This window comes from Stylophora pistillata, chromosome 11, assembly GCF_964205215.1.
Source record: "Stylophora pistillata chromosome 11, jaStyPist1.2, whole genome shotgun sequence".
Classification (NCBI taxonomy): domain Eukaryota; kingdom Metazoa; phylum Cnidaria; class Anthozoa; order Scleractinia; family Pocilloporidae; genus Stylophora; species Stylophora pistillata.
The window spans coordinates 20,880,789-20,903,712 of record NC_142529.1 but is presented as its reverse complement, the minus strand read 5'-3'; the positions used below and the strand labels follow the sequence as shown (position 1 = coordinate 20,903,712).

At 36.6% G+C, this 22,924-nt stretch overlaps 1 protein-coding gene and 1 long non-coding RNA gene across 3 annotated transcripts; both read right to left on the bottom strand.

Moving 5' to 3' along the window:
- Positions 1–5,483: 5,483 nt before the first annotated feature.
- LOC111345843 (neural cell adhesion molecule 1) lies at positions 5,484–15,440 on the bottom strand. 2 transcript variants are annotated; one of them, XM_022953134.2, is made up of 5 exons: positions 15,113–15,440; positions 14,664–15,026; positions 10,984–11,268; positions 8,387–8,683; positions 5,484–7,660 (listed from the first exon to the last, which is right to left on the bottom strand). In XM_022953134.2, the coding sequence occupies exons 1-5, from the start codon at positions 15,168–15,170 to the stop codon at positions 7,563–7,565; spliced, it is 1,101 nt and encodes a 366-aa protein (XP_022808869.2). In that variant the 5' UTR covers positions 15,171–15,440; the 3' UTR covers positions 5,484–7,562. The 2 variants fall into 2 exon arrangements, with proteins under 2 accessions (XP_022808869.2, XP_022808868.2); XM_022953133.2 differs by having other exon boundaries at positions 5,484–7,663; positions 15,113–15,439.
- Positions 15,441–19,056: 3,616 nt separating this feature from the next.
- Positions 19,057–21,254, bottom strand: LOC148720534 (uncharacterized). The gene is made up of 2 exons (XR_015993567.1): positions 21,161–21,254; positions 19,057–20,968 (listed from the first exon to the last, which is right to left on the bottom strand). It is a non-coding gene; the product is annotated as an uncharacterized LOC148720534 (long non-coding RNA).
- Between the last annotated feature and the right edge of the window lie 1,670 nt (positions 21,255–22,924).

Sequence of the window (22,924 nt, the reverse complement as noted above, 5' to 3'; positions counted from 1 at the left end):
CAGTTCCTCGAAGAATTATCGCATCCAAACTGATGATCAACGGGGCAGAAACTGCACTCACTAAGAGATCAGAGGCGGTCAAACTGGTGATCAAAATGGAAGAGTTCGTCTGCAACTCTCTATTCTTATTGATTGCCAAGATCACTAGGATGTTTATCAATATTGTCACTGGACTCACGACGGCTGTAATGGCGATTCCAAGCTGGTGATAAACTTTTTCTTGCGAGTCCGAGATGAACAGTAGATTACTTGGACAAAAGAAGACTGACCTGGTGGAATTAGCAAGCAAATCGTTAGAGATGCTCTCATTCATGGTCATTTAGTGCAGCGAGTATTTAAAAGACTCTTGACTTGTAACGAGTGGTATGTTTCGAGGATCGAGGGAGTGTTCGTCGTGTTAAGAGACTTTCGTCAAATGACCGATTTGCATTGGCGACAAAACCTTACCTGGACAATAATGTTGTCTTAAGTTATCAGTTGTGGAAAATCTTTTGTTTAGTAAAATCAAACATTTGCATATTAAGCGGTCAAGTAAAAATATAGTTACCAGTAATGTTTGCTTTTTCGCGAATTCTATTCTTTTTTCGTTGTTTTTCTTTTCCAGATAATTTAGGGAAAATTATGTAGTAATGATAACAGTAAAAAACATGACTGTTATCAGAGAGATCTGCAAATCGACGACTGCTGGGCGGAAATTTTCGATGAATACTTTAAAGATTTCAAGCATGGATCTGAAACTTGGGAAAATATCACGTTTTTTGATCGCCTTCGACACTCAAATTTACCGACTAGATCGCAAACAAAGCGATAAATAATTTTCTTCTAATCTCTTAATTTCCCCTCTTGTTTATGAAAGAGAATTCTTGGGGGTTATTTTCCTTCAAAATAATCATGAAAAAGCTTTAAATCCTTAAGTCCTCCAAAATGAAAACGTTCGTTGAAGAAATGGTCCGGAAATTGAGTGCAATTTTCAAGCAAAACTCTATCAGTTCTCTTCATCTTAAATAACCAAAGTGATTTATCGGTGCTTAGCGGTGATTTTGGAATCCCGCGTTTTCGGGAGGAACGAACTCTCTTTGGAAAATGGATACACCTGAAACTTGGAAAAGTGTCATGTTTGTTTAATATGTCCTACAGCATCGAAGCCCCTAGTTTTTTTGCGACAAAGTTTCATCTTTTGCTCCATAAAAATTACTTATGTTTGCAAAATGAACAGGGGAAGTTTTGGAAGAAACAACGTGGACGTGTTCTAAACTACTATTGAATAAAGGCCAAGCAATGAAGTCTAACATATAATGTTGGGGAAGCGGCAGTTTCAAAAACTAGCGAACACTAGATGACTATGTAAGATTAGACAAGTTATAGGGCAACAAGGGATGCTTACATGTATAGAATGTAATTACTTGTTCTTCTCCAAAGGTTCTCCTTGCTGTTTTTGATTTTTCACGTTTGTTACACCGCAAAATGTAATAATCGCCGCAAAATGTAATACTGACGCAAAATGTAATAACAATCGCCGCAAAATGTATAATACCAATGCAAAATGTAATAACATCGACGCAAAATGTAATAAAACGCTTAACGCAAAATGTAATAACTTTTCAACGCAAAAAAAAAGTAATAACTTTTCAACGCGAACTTTAATAACTTTTCTAATGCATTATGTAATAACGCAAAATGTAATAGCTCTTGAATGACTTGTATCCTCTTAACATCGTTGTGTTACTCATCTTAGATTACGTAAATCAAATATACGATTTTTAGGTTTTCTGGTTAACGCTAACATGGCCCGCTTATCTGGCTACAATGTCCCAAAATCCTACTTTCAAACGTACCTGCGCGCAGTGATTCATAAAGAAATTGTGATCAGGCAAGTGGAAACACTCTAGCACCTGGAAACAGTAATCAAGCAAGTGAGCACAGGCCAAACAGAGACGTTCTTTACAGCACCTTTGCATTGTTCGCTTTTGCTTTTGCTGACCCCCCTCTCCCCTCCCATCTCGTTGACAAGTCAATTATGTTGTTGCAAGAAGAAAGAGAGAAAAATAATATTTTTTGACTTAAGTTTGTTTAACTATTTACTAGTGAATGATAAGAATCAGTACTAAGTGCCATGGAGTGAAGGCTGTGATTGTGCGTACACTTGGTAACAAGATGAATGGATGTTATTTAATCATTTGCACAAGACTGTTTGTTTTAGTTTCTACGTTAGCTTAGTCCTCTGTTTTCATCTCGGAACAATCTGCATAATGATGTACAATAACTTCTTTCAAGAAATAAGCGAAACTCGCTCTTAATCGGAGGAGCTAGTTTGGTTAATCGTTACTTTACTACAAGGTATCCCAGCAAATAAAACGGCATGGCCATCCAAATTCATCGAGAATCTGCCTGAATACACATGACTTGCGCAGTTTGCCTCAGATCTCTCATCTAGTACTTTGACGTCCCTTACTTATTTGTATCACATTTTGCGTTTTTCGATTACCCCTAAAAGAATTAAGTTATTAAACTTTGTGTTATTACTTAATGCACCAGAAAAGTTATTACATTTCGCGTTGAAAAGTTATTAAATTTTGCGTTAAGTGATTTATTACATTTTGCATCGAGGTTATTACATTTTATGTTAGTATTGCATTTTGCGGCGATTGTTACTACATTTTGCGTCAGTATTACATTTTGCGGCGATTATTACATTTCGCGGCGATTATTACATTTTGCGGCGATTATTACATTTTGCGGCGATTATTACATTTTGCGGCGATTATTACATTTTGCGGCGATTATTACATTTTGCGGCGATTATTACATTTTGCGGCGATTATTACATTTTGCGGCGTAACATACGTTCGCTGTTAACAGCTCTTAAAGCAATTTTCAAATTAGATGTCGATTGTAATTTAAGTTAACATTTGTTCTTTTTTTTATTATTTCGCTCTGTGAATTCTTTAGGAAATGATGCTACCTGTCTTTTTCGGCTTTTAGCCTGCGCCGGATGTAATGAAAATTAAAGTTTTCAACATTCTGAAAATTTTCGCCGTGTTTAACAATTATTCCACGAGCGCGCGTTGGATATGAGATGATAGATAGCCAAGGAGGCGCTTTGCGCCGAATTGGCTATAGTCATCTCATATCCAACAAGCGCCAGTGGAATAATTGTTTTATTAAAAAAGAAAACGCCCTCAAGATATTCGACAAATCTTCTCGACTTTATTTTGTAATAAGAAACCGGATGTTACAATGTACAGATATTAGATTATGGTATATTGGCTCATGGTATATTGGCTCATATGCCATAATGGCCAAGCTAATAAAAAGTCTTGAATTGCATTATCCAATGATTCAGTTTTTAATAATAATTAACATATACTGTTGACATACGCAGACGTCATTTAGCTCTGCCACCCAGCAAAACTCTTTTCTTGTCTGGGTATTGATATTTCTTGCAATCACCACTTTTTGACATTTGTTGGAATCCATTTCTTGCCAGCTTCTATTCTTTTCGACGATGTAATAAGTACCACAAGACAAAATTAAATCGGCTACAGTGACGAATAACATAACGAATATATGAAATTCATATATCTGGACTGCGGTTATAGAAACGTATTTGTGCACGATCGCAGTAAAGCGCACTATCTAAGAAATAGTGAAAATCAGCCCTGAAAAAATTCAGGCCTGTACGGGATTTGAACCCTTGACCTCTGCGATATTATTGCAGCGCTCTACCAATTGAGCTAACATGTCAACTGTAAGCAAATAACAAATTAATTGGACATAAACCCGTAAAATGATAAATCAAACAACGAATATATGAAATTCGTATATCTGAACTGTGTTTATAGAAACGTATTTGAGCACAATCCTCGCAGTAAAGAGCACTATTTAAGCAATAGTGAAAATCATATCTGAAAGAATTCAGGCCTATACGGGATTCGAACCACTGACCTTTGCGATACAAGTGCAGCGCTCCACAAATTGAGCTAACAAGCCAACTGTGAGCATGCAGGCAATCTAATTAATTCGACATATTAACCCGTAAAATGATAAATCAAACATAACGAATATATGAAATTCATATATTGTTAGTACAAACTAATTGTACTAGCAAAATGCCTTGCTTGATAAAAAGGTCTTTAGTCTCCGTTTAAAATCACTTTTGGTGCAAGTAGATCTGATGCTTACAGGAACACTGCTCTAAAGCCGCAGTGCTGCCGCCATGAAGAATCCCCCACTATGGTAGCTTTTGTGAAACGCCTTGGGGTACTCAGAAGAATTCCCTTGTTATTTCGCTGTAGATCATGACGGGATGGCGATGAAACAGAAATGAAATCATTGAGATATTTAGAAGCTGAGCCCTGGAGTACTTTAAAGGTGATCAAAAGGATTTTAAACTCGATATGTAGGCGGATAGGCAACCAGTGAAGTTGTTGAAGGAGCTGCGTAGTATGACAGTGTTTAGGTGCGCAGAAGATCAATCGCGCACAGGCATTCATAACACGCTGGAGTTTTTGCGTGTAGCAGTAGTCTTACCTACTTGTTATAAAAATTAATGCATGAATCAGCTTCTCAGTACACTGGTAAGGTATTTCCGTATGTGTCAGTTATTACACAGTTAAAAGAAGGCACTACCACTGATCTTTGTTACGTGTTGATATATCCATGTGCGAGTCGAACCTGAGGAGCCCAGATTTTTTGCCGGGTATACGGGAATTACATCAACTTCCCTGACAGACACTTAAAGACAGCTGCTTGCTCGTGCCGATCACCATAAACTCAGTCTTATCATCGTTCAACATCAACTTATCATTGATCATCCATGAAGGAACAGCTGGGATTCAGATTCAACTGAAGGAAGAATTTCAGTTGTGTAAAGTTCTTGGAAATAATGACATGAATCTACGGCAATTTATTTTTACATTTTTTTAACAATAAAGTTAAGTGCAACACTTTATTCAATTCGTCGCATATTTGTCACAAAATCCTTCCTTAAATGTCACGCAGTTCCGAGAAATGATGCTAAGGACGACAATTATTAAAATGACATGTCCATTTTACTCGACACTTTACCGCAATATTATAATGTTAGGCAATGCAACGTAACTCTAGACTTGTGTTCACTTGATGGTTTTTTCTGAACTGGCACTGTATTTTATCCTGTTAACATGTGACTTTCAACAAATCTGAAAACTGAACTTCTTCGCGTTTTAGTATGAAAGTATATCAAATGAGTATTTTGCACCCTAAAGCTCCTCTCCATAGCGAATAAACTGACGTTAATAAGCTCCTTTCAAGTGATACGCGTTACCATGACACTCGACTCAGTTGTTTATAGAATCATATAATTGAATAAAATCTAGCATTCTGATTGGTTAACGAAGCGAAGTATTTAGCGGGGAATTGCGAGTTGAAAACGATGCAAGTAATATCGTTTCACATAATTGTCTTGTTTCGTGCTCTGGATAAAAACAAACAACATTATTGCTGGTTTTTTTCTTCTCATTTTTATTCAACTATCAAAACTCACAATAAATAATAACTTATTAATACTAATAATAATAAAATTTACATCAAACTTGTAAGCTATCAAAATGTCATGCAATGATCAAATCTAAAAGAAGTTTTGGCGACAGAGAAGTACATTGCATTCAATTCTGACATTGGTTTGGCTGTAACTCTCTCTTCATAAAGCAAACACTTCCTTTGAAAAAAGAAACACTTTGTAAATACCAATTTTTTCATTACATAGAAATGAGCTCTCGAAATAAAAAATCTCTTAAAAACTCTGTTTAAATATTCTGGTTGGTCCATTTTGACCACTGGTAGATTCCCATAGATGACAAATCAACCCTGTTTCATAAAATAATTTATGATTAGTACTGAACTACATATTTAAGCTAAAATTGCTTGCTAAATAAATTAGAAAGAGCTGCCAGTTAATCCCTGACAGAATACAAGGAAAGTCTCATGCAGTCAGCTAGTAGATGCATCACACTCACACAGGTTTTAAAGCATTTAAATGGGTGCAAAGAAAAAAAAGCTCTAGAGTAACTTGTGATAGACAGCTAGATTATCCTTCCAAAGTAACATGCTCTCCTTTGAGAAACAAAGGGAGAAGTAGCAGTTGCATCACAAGTCACTAAAAGCTTTAGTCAGTGCAAAAGTTAAGACTTGCATTTATCCAAACCTAAGACAAACTTCAATATTTATATGGGTGCACTGCATCCGCCTCTAAGACCTCAATGCAATATTTTTATAGTGTTTCTGGTGAAAAAGACATTAAGTACAGTGAGAGTAGAAACCCATAATATGATACTTATCTGTGCCACCAAACAAACATATTGATCTGATTCAAAACTTACATCTGCACTGTACATATTTTGTATTTGCAATTATTATATGGCTGTGTTTCACAAGGACTAGAAACTACCAAATTGACAAAATTGATTGGCTGAAATCAATATTGAAAGCGGCCTAGATTTTCCCATCTAGGCCGGCATTTTGTCCAGTCTAGGAAAAAAAGGTACAAAGAATATAAAAAATTGGCACACAAGACACAGCCATATAATAAACATTGATGCGCTAGGTCGGTCTGTATGGGAGGATCTTGACCTCGGTCGCTGCTGCAGACCTCACTGTGTACAGTCTGTACTGGCGACCTCGGTCAAGATTCTCCCATACAGACCTCCCCATTGGTTGATTAATAAGAACTAAGTATAAGAAGAGGGGGGGGGGAGGGGAGCTTTGGGGTCATCTCATGACATTATAAGTATAAATTGCCCCCTCAACAATTATGTGTATACAGGTCACCTGTGAGGATCATTACTTTGCATGATATGTGTACATGTATAAAACCTGAGTGCCGTTCAATTTGTCCAGAATTGTGATGAACATCACCCCTCTGGTCTCTATTAACTGTTGGCCAACAGTTGGCCGAGAGATAACTGACAGGTTATCGCAAAAATAGAGATAACTGACAGGCCATTGCAAAAATTTTATTTGTATTTTATGGCAATATACCCAAGAATTAACATCCAAAAGAATACTCTGACTGTACTTTTTACAGATGCTTGTACTTGCATGTAGATGTTGATCTTGCTCTGCATACATTAATTGAATCCAGGGGTTTCATTAAGGGCCTGGCACTATAGCTGGGCAAATTTACTGGTTTAATGAAGATGCATGACTTAGCCCACCTGGTTTGACCATCTACAGGAAAGTTTATCCTACATAGAAGATCAGTCGTAAAGTTTTTGCCTGCCTGTAAGAACCAGTTGCCCTTCTGCTGAAAACATTAATGAAACCCCTGTGAATCATGCACTTTTAAAAATGAGTTCATACCTCAATTCAACAACAAAATTTTTGCTGCAATCTCTCTAACAATGTAGATCATTGGCCAACTGTCAGTTGACTGATGGCCAACTGTTGCTTGTGGGTTGACTGACAGTTTTTTTTTTGGGTGTTCTTCCTCACAATTACCCTATTTTCTTTGTTTAATTGATAAAACAAACATTCAGGATCCTGAAAGTAGGTTCTCAGTAACATCCTAACACATCAGCCACATGCTAAAGGAACCATGCCAAAACAGAGAGCATAAGGAGTGAAATCTCTGGACAGTGCATGTTGGAACTGCCAGAAATTGTTAGCTGTGAGGGTTCAAAGTCTTCTGAAAGAAATATAAATAGAAAATCAAGGTGTTCTTAGAAAAGGTGCAAACAAATTCTTCTAAAGACTATTGTATGGCTGGCAACGCATTACTTCTTTTATATCTGTTATATGCATCTACAGTTAATCTTGTACTACTTGTGAGGGAAACCAACTTTACAAGCCTTGACCCGCGCGCGCACCTCTATGCCCTAACATCAGTATGCATAGATTCTCCATACTGTTCTCTAGACATTTTCCAAGGTGCTAGCTCTGACAAGGAGAATTTGTATAATTTTATTGTTTTAGGGCTACTTCAGTCGGTGATCATTGCCCCTATTCTTGTGACCTACCTTGATGTGTGATTCAGGGCCAGGTGACATTGCAAGGATAAATTAGATAATAGTAGACTCCTAAAGGTCAATTGGTTAATGGTTTTAATTAGGATTGCTTTACTATTGATCTTTTATCAGTTTATTGTTGTTGTTTTTTTTGGTTTCTTTATCAATTGTTGTACCCTGAGAGCAGGGGCCCTTCGATCCTCCTAGATTAGGCCCTTTGATCTTCTTAGATAATGTTCGGGAAGAGGACTAATCTTTATTAAGGAAGATTGAAGGGTCTCTGCTCGCAGGGTACAATTGTTGTAAATTGTAGTAATATTATTGGTATAAATAATGGCAAATAAAAATTTAATATAAAAAAAAGCATGTATTCAATAAAAAGAGTCACAAGTATAGAAACTTACCAAGATCTATAAGTACTTCATTTGAAGTTGGCCCTAGACCTGCTTTGTTCTGTGCCCTCACTCTTGCATTGTATTTTCCATTTGGAAGCCTCAGGCCACTATACTCTGTACTTGTGGTTTTGACTGTGTTTGGTGATTTCCATGGGAGACCTTCAGCCACATATTGGACTACGTAATGTTTGATTTCTGTGCCACCATCTGTTGAAGGGGGATCCCATTTAAGATGAACATAAATTTCTGCACTTTTCTGGTCAAACCTTCTTTGTGTTTTAAGGTTTCTTGGTGATGAAGGTGGACCTACAACAACAACAAAAAAGCATGGGTACATTTGGGTTGATAGTTGGAGAGATTTCCTCCCTGATACCAATTGATAGCTTACAACCCTGCAGCTGCATGTAAGACTCCCAGCTAACCTCTGATGAGCAACCTACAAGTAACCCAAAAGCTTGACATTCCGCAAAATGGAATCTATTTGTTTTTACATGATACAAAAGCAAAATGATGTTAATGGTGACATCAAGAACCAGTCCAAATTAATATATTATTATAATTTAACTTGTGGAGGCGCGGTGGCCTCATGGTTAGTGCGCTCGACTCTGGATCGAGTGGTCTGGGTTCGAGCCCTGGCCGGGACATTGTGTTGTGTTCTTAGGCAAGACACTTTACTCTCACAGTGCCTCTCTCCACCCAGGTGTAAAAATGAGTACCGGCAATTTAATGCTGGGGGTAACCCTGCAATGGACTAGCATCCCATCCAGGGGGGAGTAGAAATACTCCTAGTTGCTTCAAGCAACAGAGACTGGAGTTTAAAGCACTGGCCTAATGGGCCACTAGGCCCATAAACAGACTTTACTTACTATAATTTAACTTATCGTATGAAAGGAATTTCTCCCTATCATATACCGTTTCCAGCTGAAAGATCATCTTTAATCTTTCTTACTGGTACTTAATTTCCTGTGTTTTTTTTTTTGAGATTGTAAAAAAATTGCAAATAAATTGAAGACCAACAAACAAAAATGCTCACATGTGGAATTATAAGACCATTCAAATCACAGAAAAAAATATTGAGACATATTGTAATAAAAAAACCACAACAGGCTATACATCAAAACTTAAGAGGCCAGTTTTACAGGTAAGTTCTATAATGTGTATCTAGATCTTGTGTAATGCAATACTGTATTTACCCGTGTAGAATGTGCACTTTTTCTACAAAAACAACCATCAAAATCGCACTGCGTATTATACACGGATTCCATTGTTTGTCACGCACTTCCTAATATTTGCATACGTTACATTAACACAACAGAAAAAGTAACACATTTAAAGCTTTGATTAAATAACTTACTTTCAATGAAAAATTATAGGTGCATATTAACTTCTTATTCTAAAATCAACAGGAAAGACAAAAATCGCTAAATATTTTTGCAAGTGTGCAAACAATGGCATGGATCAGATTTCAGAGGGAATATGCAAATTTGGCCGTGTGTGAAGAGATCTCATGTTACTTGGAATTTCTCAATGAGAAGCAAGAAAGCAAGCAAGAAATATGTCAGGACAAAAGTTTTATTTAAAGCAGTTCTTGATTTGGTGTTATACGCAAAAAACGCACAAATTTAATTCTCATAAGTATAGAGCACACACAGTGAAATTCATCGTGGTTATATTGTTGTTTACTCAGTAAAGAAGAAGAAGAAGAAGAAGAAGAAAACTTTATTTAATGTGGGTAAAACACATTGATTACTGGTCACCCAGTAGTTTTCATAATGGCCCTCCTATAATTAAAAGTAATAAAACATAATTTTTTATCGACCAAATTAATTAACTATTAACTACTTTACTGCCAGAAAATTGCATAGCGTTAATTTGAAATTTCACAATGACACAAAATCTTCGATGACTTCTCGGACATATTGTTGCTCACTCATAATATTTACCAGGCCATGGAATCATCAAATTAGCTAGGCATCACTTGAATTAGTCCTAAAGTTTGATTTCAATAATGTCATAAATAACTAGGTAGCAAAAGATATTGATCATATGTTAACGATATGGTAAATTTCTTATTCTTGTTGTTTAAATAAATAATTGTATGAATATTTCACTTGTCTTTTCAGCCGTGAAAAACTTTTGCTTCTGATAAATAAGGTTAAAATCAAGGGTGGACATGCATTTTACATCATGATGGGTGCGCATTATACACACGTAAATACAGTAATCATAGTCATCTAAATCACAAGATTCAAGTGCCAGAGAATATCTTTTGTACAGTCCTCAAAATTGCCATTCATTGGTTTCTTGTAGTTCTCATTCACAAGTTTCTTGTAACATTTCAACAACTGGAGGTTTTGAAAAACACAATGAAGTTAAGAATCCTTGAACCATGAATTTAATAACCTATCGTCATATTGGCTTGTTGAAATCCCAAAAATGAAACTGAATCCCATGAAACTGTCTTGCCAAAATTGCAAAATTAAGTACAAATAAGGTAACACCAGATTCTCAGAGCTAAAATTCTAGAAATTGAAAGGCAGACAGATGGGAGAATTGATACCATGCCATGATCTTGGGGATTTATATAGAAGGTTCATAATACATACTCAGCTTTTTTATATCGATTTTATGGTACTTCACAGTGGCCCGGTTTTCAGCTCGGCACTGCAGCGTCTCAAACTCGACATCTTGTTTGGTGATCATTGTAAGGTAGCTTTTGCTACCTGTGTCATCATGCAATCTCTTGGGTACTGTCCTGTTAGATGGAATGTGCATCCATGAGAACATTGCTTTGTGGCCCTCTGGAATCTTTACTGCACAAACTACTGTTATCTTATGGTTTAGCCAAGACTCTTCACTGGTGTCAGAGGCAGACTCATTTATCAAAAGATCTAGATAGAATATGACAAAAATTGAGCATGAATGATTGTCACAATCAGAAGCTAAAAGGAGAAGTGCAATTAGCTTTTAATTTTTACATTTATTTATTATTATGTATTTCAATTGTTAAGTAAATGAAAATGAATTTCTTGTTGTTGCTGTTATTGATTGTACACTACGTCATTAATCTCCCTTAAGTTATTCAAAACACAACAGGAAGAAGAAATTTTCAAACTGGTAGTCAGCAATCCTTTTTCCTGTCAAATTTTCAAGAATTACAAGCAATTTTAGGCAGTAAAAAGATGCACCACAGCGGGTAAATTTGACCAATTAGTCTCTCTGTAAAGGAGAACACAGCTATTGATCAAGGAGGAATTTTGATGTTACGACAGAGAGTTTGTTTTGAGATTCCAAAGAAAAATAATCTTTCAAAGATAAGTGTCATTTCATCAACTGAGTTGATGTAAAATGGCCATCTCAAATAGCTTCTCAAGCAGCCCCTGAGTATGCCTTTACTAGTCCCATTAGTGACCACTACAGAAATTCTCCTTACAATATCAGTACAATATCAAGCAGACAAGTCATGAGAATAAAGGAAAATATTAATTAGGGGATTATAAGTTTTGATCCCCCACCAAACTCTCCAAAGGAATTGTATGGCAGACTGTAACAAGAATTACTAAAATATGCCATAATTAAGAGGAGTACAAGGATTATTAGCAAGGTTCTAGCACACATGAAGACAATCTTTGAACAGTGACAGCTGGGTTTGACACTAACTTTTCAACTTACTAATTATAGCCAAGTGGCTAGTAACATCTTAGATGTTTTTAGATGTTATAACAATTTCAGTTTGTTTACTTGTCAAACTGGCTTGTCAGTGGAAATTGAAAACCACTAGCCAAAACTGAATTTCTACTAGTCTGTGGCTAGTGGACGACCGTTAGTGTTGAGCCTTGAGTGAATCATCTTTTAAGAGGTTAATGTTTGCATGGCCTCTAAACCCTATCCAGCCGCAACATCATATTCTCGTTACTGTTACAAGGAGAATTTGTTTGATAATCAAAAGCTTCTCTAGAAAAGAATCTTTTCTCTATTCTAATGACATTTACGTCTGATTAAACCATGACTCACAGTAAGACTGCAGTGAGAAATTAGATACATGCTGGTCACTCTGGGTATACCCTTGTAATTAAATTACAAGGTTCGACCATGATTGGTAGTAAATCTTTATTTTACACTTAAGTGGCAGAGATAAAAAATCATAGGGGTTCTATGGCAGATTCATCATATATAGTTCTCCCTCAAGGTTTTAAGCTGTCATTGGAAAATTGTGGTTAAAATTTTTGACTGACTAACATATAGTTATGGTGGTAAAGAGCTTATTAAAAAGGCGAAAAAAGAAAGAGTGTAATTCCCAGACAAGATGAGAGTCTATCTGTATGAATCAATGTCTTATCTGTGGTCATATTCACCAATCAGAAAATGCAAGATAATGATTTTTAATCATTAATGAAGACTTAACAATATTAAGAAAGCTGACTAAAAGCAACATTTCATAATTTGCACACCAAATGCAATTTCCATAGTGTAAAAAATTCTTTCACGTCACTCTTTCTACAAATTATATATACCATAAAGAAATTTATCTTCTTTAACCTATGATCATATTAATGGATAAATTCACTATTAAATGTTATTCAGTCAGTATCCTTATAAATACATCCTGCAAGTAACCCATAGATGCTATAATTTTCATAATAATTGTATAGTATTTTGGTTTTCACCATGATTGCAAAAGCGGCGCGAGTCTCACAACTTCCTTCCCACCACAAACAACCATCATTATTCACCACTTTTTTTTACAATGATCCTTTAAGCTTCACTAAATATTTTCCCCTAAGATGGCTTCAAAAAGATAGGCAAGAGAACAGCACTTTGACCACAATTGAGAACAATTAAAATTACACATAACATGTATAAATATTCATCAGAATGAAAAATTATGATTATACTGACAAGCTATCATATTTGGTGAACCCAGTGGTCATAATTTTATCCTTTCTTCGACAGAAGTCATAGATATGCTTCCAGGGATGTTAATAAGAACAGATTTTACCCCAAAAAAATGTGTACTGAAGTTACAAAATTATAATTTCATGACTGACTCATGATAAAATTCGTGGGTTTTGAGCACCTGTCTTCAGAAAAGAGAAGAAACAAATTACATATACGAAGAATATGTAGATAAAATGAGATAGCCAAATGCCATCATAAACAGAACCCATGCATGCATATCACCAAGAAAAGTTGGCCAGAGGGCAGATTTTCTTTTAATTGTCAAATCGGAGGAAAACATCTATTTCAGTTCTTTTCATCGTACGATTTAACAAAAAAAAAGTAAAAGCAATAAAAACAACATTTCAGAAAAAAACATTTTCACGGTTGGATCTCAAAACGGAAGACACCGCAAACTACAGGAAATTGATCCTTATCTGGATGTATCACAAATAACACACGACGTTGACAGTTCGTAGTCTAAAATTGTTCGAAGAAAAACTTTGACGCACGTGGAAATGCTAATCGAGAACTAGAAGCGCTTTCCGAAGGTTAGAAATGAACAGCTGCTGCTTTCATTCTCAGGTTGATTTTATATTAGAACGCACTAGAATGGTAGAACAAACTGAAAGCCACGCGAACATAAAATCGTTTCCTAAAATTCCTTGACGAACGTCCATAGCCTGTCCAAACAGCTGCATTTACGACAGATTTGGCCACATATCAACAGAATAGTCGGTTACGTGCTAGAATCCAAACAAATAAAATTTCTTCTTGTTCGATGCAATTAACAACTTGCTAATTCAACGCGATATCAAATGTTTTACTATTTTTATCACGCCATACATTTTCCTCCTTCTCGAAAGCACGCCAATGAATACAAAGAGATAAACAAAACATTTTATATACTTTCCACTATTCACAGCCTGTATTTTGACCAACTGGCTTTCGATCGTTGTTGATCTTAAATTTTGTTTCTTTTCAGCCTTTTCCAGAAGTCACTAATAAAACGATTATGATGCAAGCTTGATCTATTTGAATAATATAAGTCATATCTGTTCATTTATATCTCTAGGGACTCGCCGCTACATTATATTACAGCCATTTATCACCCTGTACAATATTCGCTTTCTTTGAACAAGGAAACGAGTAAAATCGACGGCCGTTTACTATGTTCAAAAAAGAAATTCACACCGTCATTAAGGCAATATTAATTTACACATTTTTACGACTGTTTTGAATATCTCCCAACGACTACTTCTTAAACGCTGGCCAAACAAGAATTCAAATTACGCGCGCGTAAATCTAATAATCGGAGAATAAGGAAATTTCCTTGCATTGTACTTACCAACAACGGACAGCTTGACTGTATCACTTTCAGTTTTTCCGATTCCATATCTAACTTGACAAAAGAAAGTCGTGGAGTCTTTCAATACAACATTCCTTATTATAAAACTTGCTCGCTTGCCAGGGACGATCTCGACTCTGTTCCGAATCCATTCAACGCTCTGGTCAAGGTTGTTCTGTATAGTTCCCTTCTCAGTCTTAACCAGAATGGCCACATTGTTTTTTTCGACAACAACTCCGAATCCGACTTCTTGCACGTCTTCCACAACATATTCCCAATCAAACTGCACATCTTTGCCGACAAATATCTCCTTATCTTTGGGTTTAGTAGAAAAGTAAACTGTGTCTTGACTCGCAGCATGCGCTAGTTGACAATAAAAAAATTACAACAAAATAAACTCAGTCACAATCCCTTCAAAGTTCTTGCTAATAATTTACCGTCTGACTTACCAAATAACGTAACGAACAGCCCAATTGCCTTGATTTGAGAACAGACAATGGAATTCATTGTACAACTTCCCTTTGCACAGCACGCTTAGAACAACACACGGTTCTGGCCAACGGTCAAGCCAATTTTGCTCTGATTACTGCTCGCGAAGTGAACACCAAAGCGAACGCTAATCTTAAAACAGAAAGATGACCTTGTTATAAACAGATGCATGAAAAGGCCTATTCCAAAACATGTTCATCAGATAATGTCGATCACACTTCCTTCCTAAGAGATTTCTTGTTTGTCTTCTTCAAACATATGACTCGTGGCACGCTATTTATAAAAGTGAGTCACGTGGTTGTCAACCGCAATCACGACGTGTTTTTTTTGCGGCACGAGAAGGAAATCGAAACAGCCAGAAGACTGACGTTCGATATTCCTTTCCGAATGTACCGCAACCTTGTGAGTTTGCCTTTTGAAAAATGCCGATTGAGGCAGTTGACAAAGAAATAAGATTAATTTAGAAATATAATATTATTCTATTTCTAGAGAACGCTAGGCTTCATTTGAAAGCAATATCAACAGAGGGAACAAAATGACTACAGTTAAAAACGAAAAAGTCACATAATTAAAGAAGCTTTAAGTCTTAAACCTCTATATAAGGCGCGAAAAGGGTCTACCACATTGTGAAGTGCTGAATTTTTAAGAGAGAAAATGAAGCTTTCGGATTAATTTTCGGCAAGCAAATAGGATTTGTGAGTTAATATTCATATCCTTTCTGTTTTAACAAAAAAAAACGTCTATAATGTCATAGCTTGTGCATAACACAAGCAAATACCCCGCTTAATGGATAGTCACTAAGTTTTATTAATATCCTAATGACAGTGTTTTTGTTCTTATGAAACCATAGAGTTTATTTCTAGATGAGAGAGGTCCTTGCCTGACAAGAAAAATACTGACTTTTATTCATAATAGATCATGTTTGTAAGGTAGCCTGCGAGGACATTGTTTGTGGCCTGCTAGGAAAATTTTTGCATGCACTGCGTTTTTCACTAAAAACGTTTTACAATTATCATAAGCTCTATAAGTGATCAGGGTCTCCATATCCATTAATTTCGACGTTCTCTTATCCGTTTTATCATATCACACAAGTAGTAATTCAAACACAAGATGGGTGAAATTTGGAAAACGTATGTAGTCAAAAAATTCAACATCACATCGTGGGAAAAAATTAAAGGAACTCCATTCGATTGTATGAAATTCGTGGCATTCTTCTAACAAGTAATCGGGTGTAGTGTTTATTAGCCAGGATATCTCTGATTATAAAACAAATAGTCATTATTCCGGTTTATTGAGATTAAATTGTACATTCTGCTGGCTTGATTTAACTGAAAAGAGTTCGTCGCCGAAATGTCTACCTTTCGCAGCAGTGATATGTCATTTGAAAGCCATTTGCGCAAACCATTCAAAAGGAATATTGAACATAATTTTCTAAACAAAATAAACATGCAGAAAAAGCCATAACAATCTGAACGTCTCAATATATAAAGAGCTAAGTAAAAATAACCATATTTGTGGAATATTATAACTAAATGGATTGACCTAGTCACTTCGGCAGCTGGTATTGAACATATGAAGCTGAAAGAACTTAAGTCGCAAAGATTCGGAGATACACGAAAGTAAGGTAGTTTTCCCATTCGAGATTGACGTGCATTTAACTTGAAAAAAAAAAATTGGCCGTAAACGAAATAGAAGACTTTCTTGATCAAAGAGAAATTACTTGTCTTCAACTGATCATTCTGTGTTAGATGTCGAAGGGAAACAAACCTCAGGTCTTTTTGATTGATTGCTGGTAAAGTTCACACTGAGAAAAACCGTTTGAACTCCGCTCGCCAATAAGGCTTCACCCTGTGTTGCGGGCATAAGCTGGTCACATTTTTTTTTTCTCGTGATTTCCGTCTCGGTACACTTGGAGCTTTCCTTATCTGACAATAACCACTCCAACAAAACTACATGTCTGAAACGAAACTAGTCAAGACTGCTCGCTTAGCGTGCAGCCGTTCTTATTGTACAGTTCTTTTACGATCCGAAATCACGCAAAGAGTTTTATTTGCAAATCAAAAACTGCTGATATCAGACATGTGCCACCCGTGGTTACTTACGATATCAAAGAATCTTTAGCTAAAATGTCATTGATTTTCTTTTGGTGATGTCAATCGACGAATGAGGAAACTGGTTGACAAAACATATTGCATCATTTTCAGATTTAGAGTGTGAAAACGGTAATGATCCATGCAGCTATTTCCATCGGCAAGAGTTGTTACACCTTAGATTTTTAGATATCTCATCATGGTAATCCATGCTATAATTAGCAACTTGAAATTCCCGAGTTGCGCTTAAACAACAAATGATTAGCAAATGATTCTTATGTTAAACATATCTGAGACACTTCAAAAACTTGGCTTCAGACTTATTGCATTGAATAGAAGATGCGAGAGTTTGATCCCTCTTTCTTTTGGCATCAGTGACTGACTGAAATCAAGATTTGTCGTGTACCCTATAAATTCTGTTCTGATCCGTCTATGAATGGTGATAAACTCAAAGATTGGCTGCTCCTCTGTAAGAGTACGATGCCAAAGATTCAAGGGTTACGAAGATGAAATTAAAAATAGTTTGGAGATTTTTGCTGACGAGTTTTCAAAGAGTTCATTTCATCGGCTATTCAATTTCGTTGCCAATTTATTACATTTTCCCTCATAAAATCAATTATGGAGAAATCTTATCAGTTTTGAGAAAGGGAGTATATATCTGAATAACGACGAAAAAACTTGAGGATGTGTAGGCGTGAGAAAAAAAATTAATGAAAAGGGAAAACCGTATGGCAAATAGACATGTTTCAATTTCGAACAGGTGAGAAAATACTTTCATCGTAAAAGCTGGGAGTTCTAAATCAAAGTGCGCGTTATTGCGAAATTGTCTTAAAATAAATAATTTGATCAATTTTGTCGGTAAACATTTATCGCTTTGTATGAGTTTATCTTAAATTGTTGTTAATATAAACAAAATTGCCAATTTAGTCTAAATTCAAATAAATTTTATTGACTTTGAAATTTCAACCCCTTCAAAAGGCCGAAGAAAACCCACGGCGTATTTCAATGGTTGCTGCGATAATCTCTTGCTAATCCCTCTTATCTGGTTATTAGCGCATATGCTCATTCAGATTACCCAAGATAGCAAACGCACACAGGTGTATGGAGCCAAAGGAACAAATTCTCGACTGGTAGAAAACCGCTAGTACGCTGAAAAAGATCTGCTCAGCGATAAAATTAATCTTTTGCGGTTATGGAGGGATTATGGGGATTAACCAAGCTCTAGCTTTCGGAGTTATCAGATATCATTTCGCAGTTAAAATGGAAACTTAGCCATCTGTAAAAGGTTTTCGAAGCCTTTTTCCATAAATTGCCTAAGCTCCGTTCACTGCTTCCTCTTTCAATTTTTGTTTTTTCTGTCAATTTTTCCCTCTGTCGTTAGACTTGACCCAACGCCGTGCTTGAAAGATGCGGTGACCTTGAGCACGCCGTGTCAAAATTGACCAATCCCCCCTTTCCCATCTACCCTTACGGGTACAAATGGGTACAAAACCTCCATTAGAGAAACCGTAAATCTTGCACCCAAGCCCTACCATGAAACAGCAACTGAATTACAACCGCATGGCCGTGAAAGATCTAAGTACAACTCTGAAGAGACCTAATAGAATATACGGGGCAATCTTCATGCGATGGACCAGCATCACAACCAAGGGGAGTAGGGTAAGTAGTGCTACTCTCACTCGCTTCATGCCACAGAGACCGAGATAGCCTTTGTCTATAACAGAGGTGAATCGCCCTGTGAGCTGATCTTGCTAAACGCATACCCTGGGGTGGGTGATGGATCTGAGAAAAAAAAAAAGGTATGGGAACACCTATAATAATAACAATCTTTTATTAGGAAGCTCCATCACAATAGTGGTTTACATAGAGGTCCTAAATACTAGATGTGTATTATATAAAAATACTATTAAAATATAGAAATTTGAGCTAAAATTGAAATATAAAAATGATTACAACATATACACTGCAAAAATTAATTTAAAAAAAATACTTAATTATAAAAAGCAGACTAAAGACACTTTGTAAAAATTGGCAAACTTACTGAGTTTCTTACAGTTCTCTCTAACTCATTACAGTCTCTGAAACAGTGATACCGCAAACGATGTTTTCCCCAATTGTATTAGATTTTGGGGAGCTTTATAGTGCCGTTATTGCGCATATTGTAGGAGTGCATATCACTCTTTCTTACAATGTCCAAAGAATGATTAATTTCGCCATTAATACACTTGTATGCGTATCTACATCGATGACATTTCCTATGTTCTTCAAGATTTAGCCATCTCAAGACTGTCAATGCATCAGTGGATGAGGAGTGAAGTGATCTATCTAATATCAACTTAGCTGCTTTGTTTTGCAGAATTTGCAATTCCTTCATTAGTGTGACATTGTCTTTGTCACCCCAGACTAAATCAGCATAATCAAAAATAGGCAGCACTAAGCTATTATAAAAACGTAACCAAGCATTATAAGGTAAATAATACTTAATCCTAAGTAAAAGAACAAGGTTCTCATTAACCTTACATGAAATATACTCAACATGGTCGGACCATGTAAAAGTTGAGGACAACATAATTCCCAAATATTTAAAACTAGTTACAAAATTTATATCAGTGTCAAAAATAGATAATGAGAAAGAGTAAATACCAACAAGTTTCCTATTACTACCTATAATCATGGATTTTGTCTTAGTAAGATTCAAAGTTAGCTTATTTCCATGTAGCCACTGGGCAACTTGCAAGAGATCATCATTCAGTTCCTCTTCCAACAGGTGTGGGTCCTTAGCAAAGTAGTACAGGACCGTGTCATCAGCATGCAAAGTCACCTTGAAATTATTTATAGCCAGAGGATGGTCATTAATAAATGACCGTCCTCTGGCTATAAATAATTGCACCTATTCCATGCAATATGACCCTGTCCTTTTGAAAATCAATTTTGAGTAAAAAGTGTAGTCGCCTTATAATGAAAATTTTACATCCCTTCTCTAACCCAATTAAAAGAGGTAAAAAAGATAGTTCACCTCTACTGAGTAAGTTAATTCAGACTTCCATTACCAGCTGTTAGACCTTTTATAAACCAAGAGATTCTAAATGTCCTCTTGTATAAGACTATTGGTAAATTTGTGTACCCCGTCACTTTCTGCACTACACACAAGTGCAGTTAATGTCTACCCTATCGTTACACACTCCCGGACTGAGAAAAATGTCCACATCAAGTCAAGAAAATAATATTTCTCTCGATATTGTTCATCTAGGAAATACTTTCTCAGGACCGGAAGGCCAAGATATTTGCACTCTATTTGCCAGGAAGGCCAAGATATTTGCACTCTATTTGCCAGGAAGGCCAAGATATTTGCACTCAATTTGCCAGGAAGGCCAAGATATTTGCACTCTATTTGCCAGGAAGGCCAAGATATTTGCACTCTATTTGCCAGGAAGGCCAATTACATGCTCTATATCCAAGATTGGTGGGTTGGATAGTGGGCCACGTGATTTCCTCATGAGTCGGATTTGAGAAATATTGGAGTACCAATCATTTTTTTATTCATCCAGCGTCTAAAAGACACATCTTTAGTAGTGGAATTGTAACGGGGCGGGCGCTGACTTCAGTCGATTCTTTCGGTCTGCGAATTTCTTAACAGCGCCGCATCGGAGAATGTTTTATAAGTGACTCAACCTTCAAGCATCTATCTTTCTCAATGGATTTATTGGACTTGAGAGCTCGTAAAAACTGAAATACAACGAGCCGAATAGAGCTATTACTACAAATCTATGCTAATTGAAATATTTTAACTCGAGCACCCGGAGCGCGCATATATATAATTCTAAACGGTACGAGTATTCTTAAACATAACAGATCTGCCTTCGATTAAATGGTGTACATTTCGGGGTCCAGATAAAAGGAACGAACGATATAACATACCTCTTTTTCCGTTCTATTACAATGATATATTCGACGATCCTTCAGTCAATTTCCACTACATGCGCTCGTCACTTACACGTGTGTCGAATGAAAGGTAATGCCGACAGCTAATCGATATGTCACATGAAACAAGGAGGTATTGACGGTCACGCAATCACAACAATGAACGGTATTCGTTACAGGAATCGTTTGAAGGTTCCGTCGACCTTTGATTTTTTCAAATCCAAGAGGAAACTTAATCCAAAAATAGGCCGAAACGTACTTTCGTCGAGAAACGTTACGAAATTTTAAAAAACTTGAAAAGTGAACTTTATCATTCTATGGCATCTGGTGTCTATCTGGAATTAACTCGGGAATGGCCTTTAACTTCTACAATTAATTATAAGTTGTAACTTCTTCCTATGATATCCATACATTATTCAGAAAACAGGGAATGAGAATACTCAAACTTACCGGGTAGACGTTAATTTGATCTAACAACGAGATCTAGTGACTAATTTATAAGGAAGCGTATAGCAGCTAGAAGGGTAGATCAGATGTTGAAGGCCGAGTTAAACAGATCAGTGTCTCGTGACTGACGTATAATCATAACCAAGGAGTCAGGAGGTGAGGCAGAAGTGAGGCATATCCCGGTGTTTTTAACTTAAAAAGCAGATTCCTGTCAAACCACCATCTTTTTACGGTTATCGTCAACCTCGTTCCCAGGGCTTTTTCTCGCCCCACCCCCAACTCCACCCTCGACTAAGGGAAAAATGCCCTGGGAACGCGGTTGGGTTGTGGTAACTTACAAATTACGGCTGTCTGGCTCACTGTCTTTGTCAAACTTGTTTTTCTTTTCAACTGAGGCAATGCATATTATGCAGAGAGAAAACCAAGGACTCTTACTGACTCTAGCGGGTGTTGTCCTACAAAGGAAAGTTGTCAGCAGACGTTTCAACCAAATGAGCAGAAGACATCATAAGAGTAGAGAGCAGCGTTATCTGTCGGAAGAATGTTTACACAAAACCAATACAAGACCTTCACTGCATGGTATAACAGGTGTATGGTTGTGATTCTGGTGTTATCTGGTTATGGATAGTAATTTTTATCGATCAGCCTACTTGAGTTGAATTTGCAACGGCTTTGATCAGCACAATAATATCTGTGTGCCATTCGCGCTAGAGGATGGAGGTGAGCGACAGTGAGAGAAGTAATGATTCTACAAGAATTAACAAGGAACGACACGTGCCAATTACGAGAGTCAAGTAGTAGAAGAGCGTACTTTTGGTAATGAATGAGAATGACACCTTTTCAGGTTGACGAGGTTTGTCGGCGGGACATTTAAAGTGGTGCTTTATGGGTAGGCTTCAAACATTTCCGCAATACCATCAGCTTTGCACTAGCTCGAATAAAATAAGAGCATTTGAGAAATTGCCAAACCACTTTGCACCAGGTACCATTTTTTTCTACATGGGATTTTAGTTCATTGTATGATTCAAATTTTGATATTGGTGGTGTTGCTTCCGGATTAGGGACACAATTTAGTGTCCGAGACAAATTTTTGTTCTTGACTAATTATAAGGCGAACAACACGCGCTCATAAGAGCAACGGCATTAGGAAAAAAGATTCTTTCGTGGAGCACGCGTGATTTCTCGCTCGCAAGTATCGATCTACGTGCCGTCCACTACGTTGTTTAACTGAGAACTAGGCTGCACTCGATCGGATACATGTCAAGTCTAGATATGTTTTAGCGGGAAAAAAAAACACTCTTTGAAGATGAAGTT